The 17,353-nt window shown below is 39.6% G+C and overlaps 1 protein-coding gene across 3 annotated transcripts in view; it reads left to right on the top strand.

Annotated features, from left to right (window-relative positions):
- LOC118849162 (sodium/potassium-transporting ATPase subunit alpha-2-like) overlaps positions 1 to 12,627 on the top strand; it is a 68,145-nt gene extending 55,518 nt beyond the window's left edge. For all 3 annotated transcript variants that reach the window (XM_036758242.1, XM_036758243.1, XM_036758241.1), the window contains exons 22-23: positions 12,189 to 12,280; positions 12,599 to 12,627. In XM_036758242.1, coding sequence (XP_036614137.1) covers positions 12,189 to 12,280; positions 12,599 to 12,627 — 121 coding nt within the window. The remainder of the gene's footprint in view (positions 1 to 12,188; positions 12,281 to 12,598) is intronic.
- The last annotated feature ends 4,726 nt before the right edge of the window (positions 12,628 to 17,353 follow it).

Genomic DNA, 17,353 nt, shown 5'->3' with positions numbered 1-17,353 from the left:
TCAGTCAGGATAGTCCAGGGGTCAGGGGATCAGTGGTCAAGAAGAGGCTCTCATCTGGCCTCTGAGTGGGACTGAGCCAGGAACAGAGAGGTTGTAGCCAGGTGTGATCAGGCACCAGCACCCCGAGGGCACAAACCTACTTGAGAAGAATACTGGATTTAGAGTCAGAGAACCTAGGTTCAAATGCAAGCTCTGCTCATTACTATAGAGTGCCTTAAGATCTGCAAAGTATATTTACGTGAATTGTCTCATTTGATCCTCAAAACAAGTCCTATAGGGTAGATACTACATATATTATCATCCCTATTTTATAGATGAAACAACTCAGACTCAGAAACATTAGGTGACTGGCCCATGGTCACTAAGCTAGTGTCAGAACTTTGGTCTCTGCAAGTCTAGCTTCCTTTCCACTATTCCATGCTGCTTCTTTTAGCATAAGTTTAGCTTGGTAAGCACAGAAACAAACAAGGAAGGAATCCCACCTTCTACAGGAAGCTTTCCCCAACTCCTCTTAATTCCAGTGCTTTCCCTCTTTTAATTATTTCCTATTTATCTTGTTTAAAGCTTGCTTTGTATATATTTATTTGCATGTTGTCCCCCCCCCCCCCCATTAAATTTTAAGTTCCTTGAGGGTAGGGACTGTCTTTTGCCTCTTTTTCTATATTGAATCCAACTCTTCACAACCCTATTGGGGTTTTCTTGGCAAAGATACTGAAGTGGTTTGCCATTTCCTTCTCCAGCTCATTTTACAGATGAGGAAACTGAGATAGACAGAAGTAACTTGCCCAGGGTCACACAACTAGTTAACGTCTGAGGCCAGATTTGAACTCAAGAAGATGAGTCTTCCTGACTCCAGGCCCAATGCTCTGTGCACTGCTCACTCTAGTTGCCTCTTTTGTGATCCTGATTTAGCATACTGTAGCACAAAACTCTCAAGCTCAAGCGATCCGCCAGCATTAGTTTTCCAGGTGGCAGAGATTACAGGCATGAATTACCGCACTCTGCTCCCTGTTAACTTTCAATAAATTGTATGAGTATAATAATGACATGGCTTGCTATAGGATATAATTTTAAAAATTTTTATATCTTTTTTCAATCAGCAAAAATTACCTTCTCTCTTCCTGACCCAAGCTATCCCCTACCTCCAACTGAGAATGAAAGAAAAACAAAGCCCCTGTTACAAACCTATATAGGCAAGCAAAATGAACTCCTGCATTAGCCACGACCAAAAAAGAAATACACGTTTCATTCTATACTATGAGTCCTTCACCTCTCTCAGAAGATAGGTAGCATGTTTCATCATCAGTCTCTGGAATCTTGACTGATCATTACAAAGATCAGAGTTTCTCATTCTTTCAAAGTTTTTGTCTTTACTATGTTGTCTTCATTGTATAAATTGTTCTCCTGGTTCTGTTTACTTCACTTTGTATCAGTTCATACAAATCTTCCCAGGTTTCTCTGAAACTATCCCCTTTATCATTTCTTATAGCAAAATAGTATGCTGTTATATCTATATACCATAACTTGTTTGGCTAGCTATTCACTATTTATGAGCATCCCCTCAGATTACCATTCTTTGTGACCTCTGAAAGAATTATCAATATTTCTGTATATTGTTAGCTAGAGTTTGTTCTGCTTAGTACTAATCCTTCCCTTATCTATGCTTCCTTTAATTCTCCCTTCTGCCTTTCCCTCCTATTTCTCTGTTAAGTGAAATATATTCCTGTACCCAACTCTGTGTGCGTGTGTATTCTTTCCTACTTTGACCTGTTCAGATGAGAATGGGATTCCTTCTTTCCCTACCCCATCTACTTATTTGTATAGATGTCTACTTACAAACCCTGACTATGTGAGAAAGTATTCCCTAGTCTTCCTTTCCCTTCTCCCCACCTCCAGTGGAACCTATCTCTTTCCATTCTTCCCCTCTCTTTCCATTCTTAATATCATCAAAATATAACAAAATCACTACCTGGCTTTATATAATTAGCTTTCCTCTATGACTCCTAATGATGATAGAGTTCAAAGGGGACACATCTTCTCATATTAGAATGCAAGCAATTTATCCTTGTTTAGTCCTTTATCATCATTTGTGTTTACCTTTTCATGATTCTCTTAATTCCTGTGTTTGTACTTCGAAGTTTCTTTTTTTATATAATTTCTTTTTTATTAGATTTTTATTTTTAGTTTACAACACTTAGTTTTACATGTTCTTGAATTTCAAATTTACTTCCCCTTCCTTCCCTCCCCCCTCCCCCCAAGACGGCATGCAGTCCAATATAGATTCTACATAAACCTTCGCATTAAACTTATTTACACAACAGTTAAGTTGTAAAGATGAATTATGACCAATGGAATGAATCATGAGGGAGAAGAAACAAAACCAAAAAAAAAGAGGAAAAAAGAGAGCAAATAGTTTTCCTCAATCTACATTCAGACTCCACAGTTCTTTCTCTGGATGTAGATAGCTTTTTCTATCATGAGTCCTTTGGAGCTGTCTTTGAGCCTTGTATTGCTGAGGAGAGCCAAGTCTATGAAAGTTAGTCATCACAGAATCAATATGTCTGTGGCTGTGTATAATGTTCTCCTGGTTCTGCTTCTCTCACTCAGCATCTGTACTTCAAAGTTTCTACATAGCACTAAGTCTTTTTCATCAGGAATGCTTGAAGTCCTCTACTAAAATCCATTCTTCCCCCTGTAGGATTATTGTCAGTTTTGGGGGGTAAGTTATCCTTGTCTGTAAACCTGTATCCTTTGTGTTCTAGAATATAATATTCCAAGTTCTTCATTTTCTGAGAGTGGTGGCCACTAACTCAGTGTGATCTTGACTATGGTTCCTCAATACTTGAACTCTTTCTTCTAACTGCTTACAGTATTTTTTCTTTGTCCTGGAAGCTCTGGATTTTGGCTATGGTGTTTCTTGAAGTTTTCATTTTGAGGTCTCTTTTCAGGAGGTGACTAGTAGATCTTTCTGTTTCTACTGTGCCCTCTGATTCTAAGAGATCTGGGCAATTTGCTTTTACGATTTCTTGAAATATAAGGTCTTGGCTCTTTTTTAATCATGATACTCAGGTAGCCCAATGAATTTATTCTTAAATTTTTTTTCTCCTGATATATTTTCCAGTTCAGTTCTTTTTGCTATGAGATACCTTACATTGTCTTCTCTTTTTTCTTCTTTAACTTTGTTTTAATATTTCTTGTTGTGTCATGGCAGTTGTTGGCTTCTATTTGGTCCGTTCTGATTTTCACAGAGTCTATTGCTTGGGCAAGGTTTGTACCTCTCATACAAAGCTGTTAATTCCCTTTCCAATTCTTTCTTCCACAGCTCTCATATCTTTGCAAATTTTTTCTTCTAGAATTCTCATATCATTGATAAAAAACATTTTTAATTCTTTTTTTTAAAAAACTCTTGCTTGATGTCTTCCAAGAATTCTAATTGAATTTATGCCCAAGTTGTGTTTTTCTTTGAGGCTTTGCTTGTAGATGTTTTGGAATCATTCGCTTGTCCTGGGTTTATGTCTTAATCATCCCGGTCACCATAATAGCTTTCTATGGTGGAATTCTTTCTTTGCTCCTTTTTCCAGCCTGCTTCCTGACTTTGGACTTGATGCTAGGGCCTGGCTCTTCACACTTCAGGAGAAAAGATCTGGGCCAGCCTTATTGCTGCTTTCTTATGGGTTTGAATATTGTATTATTCCAGGATCAGCTCAGGTTAGGGACCTTCAAGCTTTCAGTGCTCCCAAAGTGGTCTAAGACAAAGTCTTATTGTTGTCTTCCTGGTCTGAGTTCCACAAGTGCCTGTTTGAGTTTGGACTTGAGCAATAGTAGCCTACTTCTGGGCTCAGCCAGCTGGGACGCTCCACTAGTTCTGGGGGCACAGAACAAAAGACTCACCTTTAGTCTGGGATTTCTGCCCTGCTTATTCCTGCAGGCTTCAAACTGTGCTAAGAAAGGATTCAATAAAGCATAGCCAAATCCAGTCCAAATCCTATCTATTTTGTACAAATAAGAATGATTTGCTGAACCTTGGGCTAGAGGTTGGAATGGAAACCCTGCTCTGCTTCTGGAGTCAGAGTCACACTGCTGCTATTTGCTTTTTAACATATTCCTCTCAGCCCAGAATGCCACCCCTGGGTGTAGGTCTCCTTCCACAGTCAGTCCAGGACCTATAACCCAGGACTGGGTAGTGAGCAACAAAGCTGCCAGTTGGCACCTGTTCCTACACCCTATTATACCCTGGAATGGGTCTGGGACCTCCTTTTGTCCTAGCATAAAGCCTCTCCCTATACTGGAATGCTCCATCTGGCCACTCCTAGATAGACATTTTCTCAGAGTCAACAGACTTCTCTGTTCCCTTATGGCAGCCAGGCTGGAATAGTGACTCACTGTGGCTTTTTCCTTTGATTTCTCTATCCGGATTTGGTCTAGTGCATTTTCTCAATCTATTTGGAGGAGTTTGGGGAGGAAGCTCACTGCTCTGCTCCCTGCTAGTCTGTCATTTGACTCTACACATACACACACACACACACACACACACACACACACACACCACTAGAATCTCATTTGTACAAGCTTTCCAGTTCCTTTCTCGTACCTTCACCAAGGATACAAGGATACCCTCAATATGTATGTAAAATATTCTCACAAAGGTTTTGTAAAAATCAGAAATTAAGCATATGAGGCTATAGTTGCTGACATTTTATCAATTGCCTTTTTTCAGTAGTAATAACTTTGTGATTTTTTTCCCAAACATTTGTAATCTTTCCTTCTCTCAGACAGCTTAAGAATTGAGACCTCAGGGCAGCTAGGTGGCAAGGTGGATAGAGCTGATGGTGTTCTATATATAGCCCTGGAGTCAGGGGGACCTGAGTTCAAATCCAGCTTCAGACATTCACTGGCTGTGTGACCCTGGGCAAGTTACTTAACTCCAATTGCCTCTGAAAAAGAAAAAAAAAAGAATTGAGACCTCATTTCCCTCAAAACCGTATCACCTCCAGCATAGGCCTCCTCTGTGCAGTCTAGGACAGGTGTTTGTTTTTTAATCTTTGAATCAGATTTGTCTGACAAGTGTTCGGTATCCATCTTTGTTTTCTTTAGCAGTATTTCTAGTCTTTTATGCTGCATATTGGAAATCAGACTCTAACTGTGGGGACTTCTTTGTCATCAACAATGAATTTTTTTAGTAATCTTGATGGATCTTTTCTGTTTTTCATCTGTTTGATGTCTTTATTAGAGTTTGATACTTGAATGCTCTCAGGAGAATAAGGCTTATTTGGATCTCTTCCAAGTTTTCTGTAAATTCATTTTTCCTTCTAATCCTCCTCAATATTAAATGAAGCACAGGGGGCAGCTAGGTGGAGCAGTGAGTAGAGCACTGGCCCTGGAGTCAGGAGGACCTGAGTTCAAATCAAGCCTCAGACATTTGACATATGTACTAGCTTGTGACCTTGGGCAGGTCACTTAACCCCAATCACCCTGCCAAAAAAAACAAAAAAAATTATTAAATGAAGCAACACTGATCATAGTCTTCTACTGTCCTTCTCCATAAGTTACATGAATGAGTTTATGTTCTGAACCAGTTCTTGGCCACCCTATTTCTCTTCTTGACATAGAGATAAGTGTTCACTGACTAAAGTGGTTTCTAAGATCTTTTCAACTCATTGTGGCAACTGATTTATTTGAGTTAAACTTACTTAAGAAACATAACAGCCTTTTGATATCCTTTTTCTAATTTCCCATTTTTCAGTATCAATTACACCCTCTGTAGTTTTTGCCACTCTGTTATCATCCAATTTTAAAAAACGAAGACTAAGGCCATTTTTGTATTTTGCTTTGTTTCATGGGTTGCTATGCCCAAAGAATTCATCATCTACCATTGTGCCTAGCAGTAAGGTCCTCCATACTTAACTAGGCTGATCCTTAGAAAATAGACTCTATCACTGAAACTACAAGGGAAGGCAAAGGATGCAGAAGAGAAAAATTTATTTGGAAAGTAAATAGTCATTTACTAAGAAAATAGTCTTAGAATGGAATTTGGGCTGTGGAGCGCAACTTAAAATTTAGAAGTTAACAGATTCCTGGTGAGGGATGGAAAATGCCTAGCAAAGACTTAAAAGAATTGTGTGTGAGGTGTCTTGCAGATCTATCAAAAGAGGTTTAACTTAAAAGGTTGAAAGTAAGAGAGGACAGATTTTGTCTAACTAACAAACTAGATTCTTTAGATTACAGCTACAATAAGGGCAGAAAAGCAGTTGAGATACCCATAAGATCATAGACAATGAAATCCAAGGAGTATTCAAACCATGGCACCTTGCACTTCCAAAGTGAGAGGAATTAGAGGTCCTAATGGGAGGAGCTAAGTTTGATATTATTGGTATCATTGAGATTTTGGTGGGATGGAGCATCATAGCCACAGTAGGATTCAGGATGAACATATCTCATTCTAAGGAAACAGAACAGGTTAAAAAAAGAGAGAGTGGTGTATGCATTCAAAAGTTATACTCATACGGGGAAATCTAAGGACCAGAAAGGAGAAGTATAATACAGAGCATTTGAGTAAAGATCAGTGGAGAAAGAAATAGAAGTGATTTTGTCATTGGTATATACTTCAGAAAGGAGCAGTTTTGGAAACATCACAAGACCGGCACAGAAGCATTATGTAATATTGATGGCAGACTTCAAATTAAGCAGACATCTGTTGGAACTCCCTCTAACAGAACAGCTAACAACTTCTCAACCTACCTTAATGATAATTTCATCCTCCAAAAGGTGAAGAAATCAACAAGGGGGAGTTTTATTCTGGAACTGATTCTCACTAAAGGAAAAACTGATTTCTGGAGAGGAAAGATTAGAACTTTGGAGGAAGTGACTGCTCCTAGAGTTTGAGAGAGAAGACATCTGGCCTTACTCTACTATGACCCCTAGATTTGAGGAGAGCAGATTTCAAAGATCTAGAGAAAAGACAAGTAGGATCCCATGGACTGAAAGTCTGCTGGTGAAGTCAACCCAGAAGGAATGGAAAATGCTCAGGAATTAAATTTTGAAGACACAAAGGGAAACATTTCCAATGGCGTGGGGAAGGGGGGAGGGGAGGCGGGTGGGGAACAGTAGCTATCTGAAGATATAAATGCACAGGGAACTTACCAACCAACTTAAGATTTTAAAAAGAATTTTCCAAAAGATAGACACAAGAAAAGCAGACAAGATGAATATGGCAAAACCTGTAAAACTAGTTTCAGGAGAGTTAAAGCTGGAAGTGAACCTGAGGTTGGTGACAGAGGCTAAGGATTTTTTTTAGCTATATTGGAGGGAAAAAAAGAGCAAAGAAGGGATAGGACCATTCCTTGGGGTGGAGAGATGATGATGACAAATAATAAGGAAGAAAGCGCTGCTCATTTCTAATTTTTCTATTTTCTCTGTCTAGAACGACCTTTGCTCTAGAAACAACAAAATCAAAATAACGGAGAGTTAGTTAGCCAATATAAGCAAGGGGGTTAGTGAGAGAGCACCTGGTTGCCCTTGATGAATTTGACTCACTAGGCCTAGATGAACTACATAGCCTTAGATACGGAATGAAGTGGCAGATATGATTGCTAAGCTACTGTCAGTAATATTTGAAAGATCATGGAAAATATGAGAGGTGCCACAAGAGTAGAGAAGGGCAAATGTCTCGATTTTCCAGAGAGAAAGAGAGAGAGAGAGAGAGAGAGAGAGAGAGAGAAAACAAAGCCTTCAAACTATAGGCTACAGAGCTGACTTCTATTCCTGGAAAAATTCTAGAATAGACCATTAAGAGCCAGTTGGTGAAATCTAAGTAGGGAAATATTACAAAAAGCCAGCATGGCTTCATCAAAAATAGGTCATGCCAGACTAACCTTATTTCCTTTTTTGACACAGATACTAAACTGGTAGCTAAGGGGAATACCGTAGATATAATTTACCTAGGTATCAGTGAAGCTTTTGACCAAATGTGTCACGCTATTCTTGAAGAGAAAATGGAGAGATGTGGACCGTACAATAATACAATTAGGTGCGTTTGGAACTGGTTGAATGCCTGAACTCAGAGTAGTCATTAAATGGTTGACAACATCTTGGTAGGAGGAGTGACCCTGTACTGGTTAACATGTTTATCAATGACTTGAATAAAGGTACAAGTAAAGGTACACACTCATTAAATTTGCAGATGTTACAAAGCTGAGAGAGATAACTAACACACTAGATAACTGTCAGGATCCAAAAAGATCTTGACTGAATTTAGTAGGACGAATTTCAATAGTGATAAAGGTAGTCACATATTTCAGTTTTTAAAAATCAGCCTCACGAGTACAGGATTGAGAGGAGTGGGGTGGAGACATGTTTAGATAGCAATTTGTTGGGGAAAAACATCTGGGTGTTTTTTTGCACTTCAAGCCCAGTGGGTGAGTCAGTAGTACGATGTGGCAGCCAAAGAGTTAATGTGATCTTGTATTGCACTCAAAAGCATAGTTTCCAGAAATAAAGAAGTGGCGATTCTACCATATTCTACTCTATACAGCCAGAGTATTATGTTCAGTTCTGGACAGTATAGTTGGCTTTAAAAAAAAAACTTCTTTTTTGGTTTTAAACTTTATTAATCTACACTAAAAGGGACATGTGGAAAATATCTTGATCAGGGCAACTAGGATGGGGATGGGTCTTGAGTCCATTTTATATGCAGGTCAGTTGAAGGAATTGAGGAAATATAACCCAGAGAAGAAAATACATAAGAGGAACAAGACAGCCATAGTAAAGTATTTGAAGAACTGTTGTGCGTAAGAAAGGTTAGATATGTTCTATTTGATCCAAAGGGCAGAACCAGTAGCAAAGAGTGGAAGCTGCAAAAAAGGAAAATTTAGATTCAGTATCAGGACAAACTTGCTAACAATTAAGAGCTGTCCAAAAATAGAATGGGCTAGCTAGAAAAGTGACTGGAAGTCACTGGAAATCTTCAAGTAGAGAATGGTTGACCACTTGTCAATAAAGAAATCAAACAATAAGCATTTATTGAGTGCTTGCTATGGTTAGGCACTGTGATAGGTGCTGGCGATGCAAAGGCAAAAATGAAAAAATAAGTTCTCTGCCTTCAGGGAGCTTACATTCCACTGGGAGAGAAAATGTGTGTAAATAAACATACATAAAATATGTAGAAAATAATGTGATGGGAATGGGGCCGGGGGGAGGGAGAGGGCACAGTAGTATCTGAGATGGATCAGGAAAAGCTTCCTGCAGAAGGTGGAGGCTGAGCAAGAGAGGAAGTGTGGTGACATTACAGGCATAGGAACAGCCAGGGCAAAGGGAGACAGAATGTCACATATAAAGAAAAGCAAGAAGGACAGTTTGGCTAGACTTTGTAGTTTGGGCAGGGGACTAATATATAATTAAGTAGGAAAGGCAAGTTGAGGTCAGGCTTTAAAGGCTAAAGGCAGCGAGCTAAATTTAATCCTGGAGGCAATAAGGAGCCCTTAGAGTTTATTGATTAGAGCAGTGACATAGCTGGTCACTTTGGAAAAATCACTTTGGCACTGTGAGGAGAATGAATTGGAAAGAAGAGAAACTTGAAGCAAGGAGTTCAATTAGGAGGTAGTCCATGAGAGAGCTGATGGAAACCCAAACTAGGGTGGTAGCCATATGAATAGAGAGAAGGGGACAGATATTACAAATGTTGTAAAGGTAGAAACAAGATAACTTTGCAAATGGTCGCATACATAGGGTGAGAAAGAGAGTGAGAAGTCTAGTGTAACATCTGGTTACTCTTAGGCTCATGTCAGCCAACTTCTAGAGAGAGGCTGTTTAGAAATAGACAGAAATATTACTGAGGTTGCAAACCTGGCTAAGTAGATGGATGACGGAGCCCTCTCCAAATACAAGGAGGGTCAGAAAATGGAGCAAAGATTTAGGAGCAAAGATGCCATATTTCACCACATAATCGTTGCCACTGCATAATCGTCACACCCTGATTTTTTTTTCCAGTCCAAAAATTGGTTTATAACCTCTCATCGCATAATCTTTTCGTGGTATAATTCTGTTCATCATGCCACTTAAAAGTTAAACAGAGAAGCCATGTATTCACCAGCATTTATCTCTTTGCATTGTGAGCCCTGAGCCTAGAATTCTCAGTGAACACACAGTATATTTCTAAAAAGTTGACTTGCGTGGTTTGGAGTGCTGAAATACTAACGGCACTGTCAATCAACCCTGTGAAGAGCCACAGGTGTGAAGCAGCCATGACTAAGTCACGTGACACAGCACGATTTGCATCTTCCCATGCTAACTCAACCGTACAGTTCATCTGCCGGCAATACAGTTTAGTAACAAATTTTGAAGTAATACTGGCACAATTTAAATTTTTTTAAAGTTTCTAATAATGGTTGCACCCCACCTTTTTGCAAAAAAATTTGGCATAAAATCTGCAATAGTTATACGGTGAAACACGATAATATCTTCAGTTTTGCACGTGTTAAAATTTGAGATTACAACATGATAACTACTTTGAAATATTTCATTGGAAATGAACAGCAAGAGCTGAGGAGAAAGAGTAGGGCTGGCTATCTAGATTTGGGATGATCATGAGACCCACAGGAGCTAGACAGGTGGTCACCAAGTGAGAGAGAGATTGGAAAGGGAGAAGAGCATCTTTGACAGACCCTTATATACCCAGGCCTGGTTTGCACTGAAATCACTTGAAAACTCTCAAATTCTGTGGTTCTGTGACCATACTTGCACCCTTTCCTGCATGGTAGAACTCACCAGAGCCTGTGCTCCCTTGGCACAGCCTTGGAGGTCCCAAGGTCACTTTCCAGGCCATGGCAAAGCTTGGGAGTAGGATTTAAGGGAATTATACACATAGATTATTACCATTCCTCATTGGTACTGTTTTTATAATTACAAAATATATTCTATATTATATAATTGTACAATACACTAATTATGTCATATTAATATAGTACAATTCCAAGTCCTATCCAAAATTGAGTAGTAGTTGTACTTACTGAAATGAAAGCAAATTATTTCTCTTTGACTCTTACCTTTTCCCTCTTCGACTTAATTTCAGGTATCTGCATGGATCTAGAATCTATGACTCTAGGGTCTAAGGTCTATGACTAGGGTCTATGACTACCTGCTGCCTTTGTGTAGCAGTAGGTCAATATGCATATATGTGTGTCTATAAACTTCTGGAAATATTTGTGTCTTTTCCTGTACATTATATATGCATAGTGTGATTAACTTAACATTGTTTTCTGTGAGATACAAATGTAAATCAGCCTAACAGCCAGACTAACTCTACTTGGATTCACTCTGTGCACACATGTACACATACACACACAGACACACATACACACACAGACACACAGACACACATACACACACAGACACACAGACACACACACACAGAGTTATCCCTTCCACTTCGCAACTTTCCCCATCATGGTATTTTATCTTTTAATACCACAATAATTCAGATTTCTTCTTTGGTACGAAAGAAGGGCCAAAAAATTTTGCATGGATTTTTCAGATCGAGGGGGCACAGCACCCCTAAACCCCGTGATGTGGCTGAGTTATTGTTCTAGGATATGAAGAGATTCTGAGTTTTTCTCTTCTCCCGTAAAGACTACTGGTATCAATCTTTTCTAACAAAGACTGGTCATGGGGTTTATGTACTGTATCATACCACAGGATTGAGGCCCTGAAGAATCAGGAACCCTCTCACCTATCTATAGCAGAGAAGGAACTGGGTTTCTAAGGGACAGAGTCACAGTGGGACAGGCGAAGTGGACCCAAACAGCTTTGCGCCTGGAATTTTAAGGAGGAGGGGGTGAATCAGGTTTGACAAAGAAACGAGCAAAAAAGAGAAATAGAAATGGAGGACAGCCTGGTTAAAGAGAGAAGGGTAGGGGTGAGGAACGGAGGGGGGTTCCAGAGGAGTCCCCTCAAGGGCCAGGTCCTCCTCTTGGGGAAAGTCAACAAGAATGATATCAAATCCTGGGATCCGTATGGCACATGAAGATTCTTATTGTACTTGTATTTCTTTATATTAAAGTTTGCATGGTTTCTAATAAAACATAAAAAGAGACTACTGGTCTCCTGGTCCTTTCCTCACTCTTATGATAAACCAGGGTACGTGGGTGCCAACGTGTCATTTCCCACCTTATTATTGACACTCTTGTTTCCCATAGACTGAACTGGTGGTTGTGTGCCTTGCCCTACGCTGTAATTATCTTTATCTATGATGAGGTCCGAAAATACATACTGCGGCACAACCCTGGTGGTAAGTCTTCCTCTAGACCCAACCTGCCTCCACTACTTCATAGCTTCCTGATCATAAGCCTTGTTGCCTCAGGTCCTTCAACTTATCATCATTCTTTTACCAGATGCCACAACACACATCCTTATACCAATACATACATACACGTACTTCAATGTCCTGCGGCCCCAGCCTCTCAGACCTACAACCCTATTCCTTGCCTCCATCTTGCTTTCCCATCCCTACTTTTCCAGGCACTCCTTGCTGACCCAAGCTGCCCAGAAGAGTCACCCTCACCAAGCATTACTAACCCAGTTAACCCTGGCTTCCTCTTTTTAATAGGCTGGGTGGAGATGGAGACATACTACTGAGAGGAGACACCACGCACTGGATAGAAAGAGCATCCTGGAAGTTGAGAAGGTGGGAGGTGGGTTGCTGGCTCATGAGTGTTGGCTAGGCAGAAGCTAGTGTCTAGTTAAAACCAAGGAATATTTAGGATTGGGGAGGGAAAGGAGGATATCCTTGTATGGGGAGGGGTAAGGCAAGAAGGGAAGGGGGATTAAAATAATAATAATTTAGGCAGGGTGAGAGAGGAAAACAATTGACCAAGTTTGGGCTGATGGAGATTGTAGGAAAATGTTGCCCTATAGACATCACTATGAATAGCCATTCTAGATAATAAAAAGTTTTAATGTGTTGCAACCATACAAGGTCTGTATCTTCTGTTTAGGGGTGGAAGGTAATTGGTGATAGCCCCTTTTGAGAGGACTAGTGCCTAATCCAGGAGGATCTTTCAGGGACCAAAAGGAAAACTGACATATAGAAGAAGGTGTGGCCTAATCAGCTCATTTCAAGGGTCAAGCACCTAGGGTTTGATGTGAACTCTGAGAAGAGCATAGAAAAGAACTGTATGAATAGAGAACTCATAGAAAAGCATCTTTTCTCTCTATGAAAAGAACACTATACTTAGAAGTCAGAAGACCTGGGTTCCGGTCCTAGTCCCAACATTTAATGGCTGCATGACTATAAATAAGGAATTGACCTCTCAGTTTTGGTTTCCTCATCTGTAGACGGAGATAATGATATTTGCACCATCTATCTCATAGGACTGTTATAAGGATCAAATTAGGTAAGGCATATAAAATTGCCTTGCAAACACTAAAGAGCCATGAAAATTTAAGCTACTGTAACTCAACAAAGGTCATTCTCCAGACCCTTATTTTGGCACAAAGATGGCAAGAATTTTCAAACGCTTAACCAGAAAAAGATTTCCTCTGGTAGGTTCTACCAAACTGTTGAGACTGCAAGTATGGTCCCAGCAGCTGTCCAAGGACCAGCCTACCTAAGTGCAGAGAGGCTCCCCTGGACCCACTACACTTAGCTCACAGAAGCAGCGTTAAAAGAGTAGGAGATTAAATTTTTTACCTTAGCAACAACCCATGAAACAGATTAAAATATAAAATGGTCCTTAGTCTTCTATTGCCCCCTTCCACTTCAATAGTAACATTGGCAAAGTGGCAAAAACCAAAGGTGGTAGGCAGTGTTAAAAACCACCATTTTTAAACCATTTGAAACAATAAATGCTAGATGATGCTCTAAGGCTCAGTGTTTTTCCCGTGACCAGTGAGCTTATCTGCTTCAAGAGAGTAATCATTTATCATTTTGTAGCAGCCTTTCTTGCTGCCCTACCTAACTTGCACTCACAGGTTGGGTCCTCCAAGGGACTACTGTCCCAGATTCAAGGTGTAGGTCGACACTCCTAAAACCATAGCTCACAAACTCCCACCAATCTTTTTGGGGGCTGGGGATAGATCATCTAGAGTGCCCAAGGCTGGGGGTGATTTGGAAGTAAATGATCAAGTCACATCTCTCAGCCTCTCGTTAGAATAGTTCTGCCTCTCATTATAATATTCTCATTATTTGTTAACCAATCAGAATCCATTGCCACCCTCAGGAACACCCATTCTTCCAAGGGCATGTAAGTGTTGAGTGGGTTCCATGAAGGGTTTTTGGCATTTGAGAGGGTCACTGACTCTTTTTTTTATCATATGCTAACATGATTGATAAAATGATTAATTATTCAGAAATTATTTCTCTTGAGCTTTTTATATGTCACATTCTTCCAGAGCAGGCTCTATTCAACTGCCAAGATAGTTCTTCCTTGACTTACAGAGATAACCCCTTAGAATGCATATGTGGAAGTAGATAGCTTGCTTTTTAAAGCAGTGCCCTCAAGATGACTGATCCCTCAGCTAACCATTGGCTAGTTATAATCTCATCAGGGTGATGGAGGAACTCCTTCATACCTCCTAAAGGAGCAACAAAAAATATAAATACTTCTTTACAATTCCTTTATAAGGCTGCTCCCCAGTTTTACTGCCATCATAATCTTCTGAATAGATCACAATCCCCTCAAATGCCTTTACCAGGTGAAAATGCAACTACTACAAGCCTTAAGACCTCATTGTCTCTCTTTCCTGTCCCTTACATCCTATAATTTCATCAGGTGGGCTAGGGAGACTAAGTTAATCAGGGTTCTCCTTCTTGCAATGTATTAAGTGTCTACTATATACCAAAAACTATAGACACACAACACAAAAGTGAGACAGTCACTACCCAAGTCAGTTTACATTCTACCGGAGGATAAAACACCTATCATGGAGTGATGGACAGGAAAGGCAGCTTTGGTCTAGGCCAAGAGTCCTTAACCCTCTTTACGTAATTCCTTTGGCAGTCTGGTGAAGTCTATTTACCTCTTCTCAGAATAATGTTTTAAATGTATAAAATAAAATACATAAGATCACAAAGGAAATCAATTATATTGAAATATAGTTATCAAATTTAAAAAAAAAGTTTACCAACCCCAGGTTAAGAACCCCTGCTCTAAGCATTCTCAGAGATTATGAATGGATCCATAGGATAGTAGGTTGTCATGCTCTCTATAGCAGTAATAAAGTTGAAAAATTATTGTTTCCCTCAGCAGGAGGGGGTGATGTATATTCTGCATAGATAGAAAGATTCCTATCTTGGCTAGGCCCTGGGGTATTTGTGGATGACCGGGTGAGATAAAGTCATGGAGACCTGGTTAACTGTAGAAGACTGAGATGAGAGTTGCTTTCTCTCCAATCCAGGCAGATCTGTCCCAGGGCAAGTCTCAAAGCTGAATCATATACATATTGATACTCACTATAAACAAAGCCAGAAGACATAAAGAAGTTGAGCTAAACGGAAGTCTTTCAGGTTCTCCTCAGGGAGACAAATAAAGAACTTGGAGGAGTTGGAAAAAATCCTCATATACATATATATATATGGTCCATTTTTGAAGATGAGGAAATCGAGTCCCAGAGAGGTTCAAAGACTTGCCCAAAGTCATACCAGAAGCGGCAGAGTCAAGATATGAACTCTGGGCCAGCCCTCCCACCACTGTACCATGCTCCCTCTCCCTTAGAAGAGCTGACATGAAGAAATGCCAGTCCATGCAACACTTAGTGAGTTCACCTCATAATCCTCAAGATAAACATGAGCAAAGAGACCACCTGAAGATAATTACAGCTTATATGACATTATCTGTTGCTAAAGATGGGTAAGTAACAAAATTCCACCTAACAAGATTCTCTAAAATCATCATTTCAAGCACAGGAGAAAACAGTGAAAGCTATGTTGAAAAATATATTTCAGGATCAAGAATTTTAAGAAGCTTTGCTTGGAGACTATTCAGAAGCTTCACCCTGTTTATGATTAATGCTTTCTTTAAAATGAGACTCGGAAGGTGCTATTTATGGCATGCACCAAACATGATTTTTATATACACACACTGACTTTAGCCCAGCAGAGAGAAAACTGGCTACTAATGTTGTAGTTATCTCACAATCAGAGGCCATCTCCAGTTGTCCTGATCTATATCTGGCCACTGGACCCAGGTGACTCTGAAGGAGAAAGTGAGGCTGGTGATTTTGCACAGCCCTCCCTCACTTAGATCCAATTCACTTGCAAGTCATGGCATCACCTTCCTGATGTCACAGTCCTCTTCAAGAACGAAGGACAAACAGCAACAAACAACAAACAACAAACTCACAACCATGTATGTACAATCACATCATTGACTTACTAGTTCATTGAGAGCAGAGATTGTTTCACATTTTTTGTCTTTGTACTCCCAATGCCTAGCATAGTGCCTAGTACAGAATTGCCACTAAATAAGCACTCGTCTATTGATTATCTGGAAGAAAAATAAAAATCAAGGCTAAATTTTTTTGTTTTTTTATTTTTTAATCAAGGTTAAATTAAGAGGTAATAAAGATAAGGCATTCTGTTCAATTGTAGCAACTGCAATATGATCTGTCAGAATAAACTTTCAATTGTGAAAACTGGGAAATGATCAAAACTAAAGAGATAGACTATCACCACTTCTTCTGACAGTTTAGCCTATGTGAAAGTCACTACAACAAGGAGGCAAAGGACCTAGAAACTGTATTTCCAAAGCAACGTTTTGTCTATTTACCCAGTAGAAAGATGGAGGCCAAGGAAAGCACAGGTTTAGAATTCAAGCTCATTTGCAAAATTTTCCAGAACGAGATGACAGAAGACACGTAGTCTCACCTCACAAGACACTGAAAAACAATTGAGAAAGATATCAGGCTTTATAGAAGTGATCATCCTGAAAGCATCTATTTGTTAAACTACAGAGAGGACAATAAACATGATAAAACATCTACCAGAATTTCTACGGTGGTCTCATCAGCTACCATATTGGCACTACTCCATTTGGACTCCACTATCTTGGTACCCAAAGTGCAAAAGTGGCAATGTCACTTTAAAAGATGAAGTTGGAAAATGCAACTAGGCCTGACCAAATATACACAGAAGAGTATATATGATGGAAATGGACAATTTGTAAAGCCAGTCACTATTTTCAAGAGATTTCAAAGGAGAAGATTATTACAAAAGAATAGGAAAAGTCATGGATCATACCAAGATATCAGCAGCTATCAACCCATATGCCTACTTGGCAAGAATCCTCCTATTATCATTGGATCACAGAGATAGATGGATAGATAGATAGATAGACAGACAGATAGATAGATAGATAGACAGATG

This window comes from Trichosurus vulpecula, chromosome 4 (assembly GCF_011100635.1).
Source record: "Trichosurus vulpecula isolate mTriVul1 chromosome 4, mTriVul1.pri, whole genome shotgun sequence".
Classification (NCBI taxonomy): domain Eukaryota; kingdom Metazoa; phylum Chordata; class Mammalia; order Diprotodontia; family Phalangeridae; genus Trichosurus; species Trichosurus vulpecula.
Note: the sequence above shows the minus strand (reverse complement) of the source record. Positions and strands in the feature narration are given on the sequence as shown.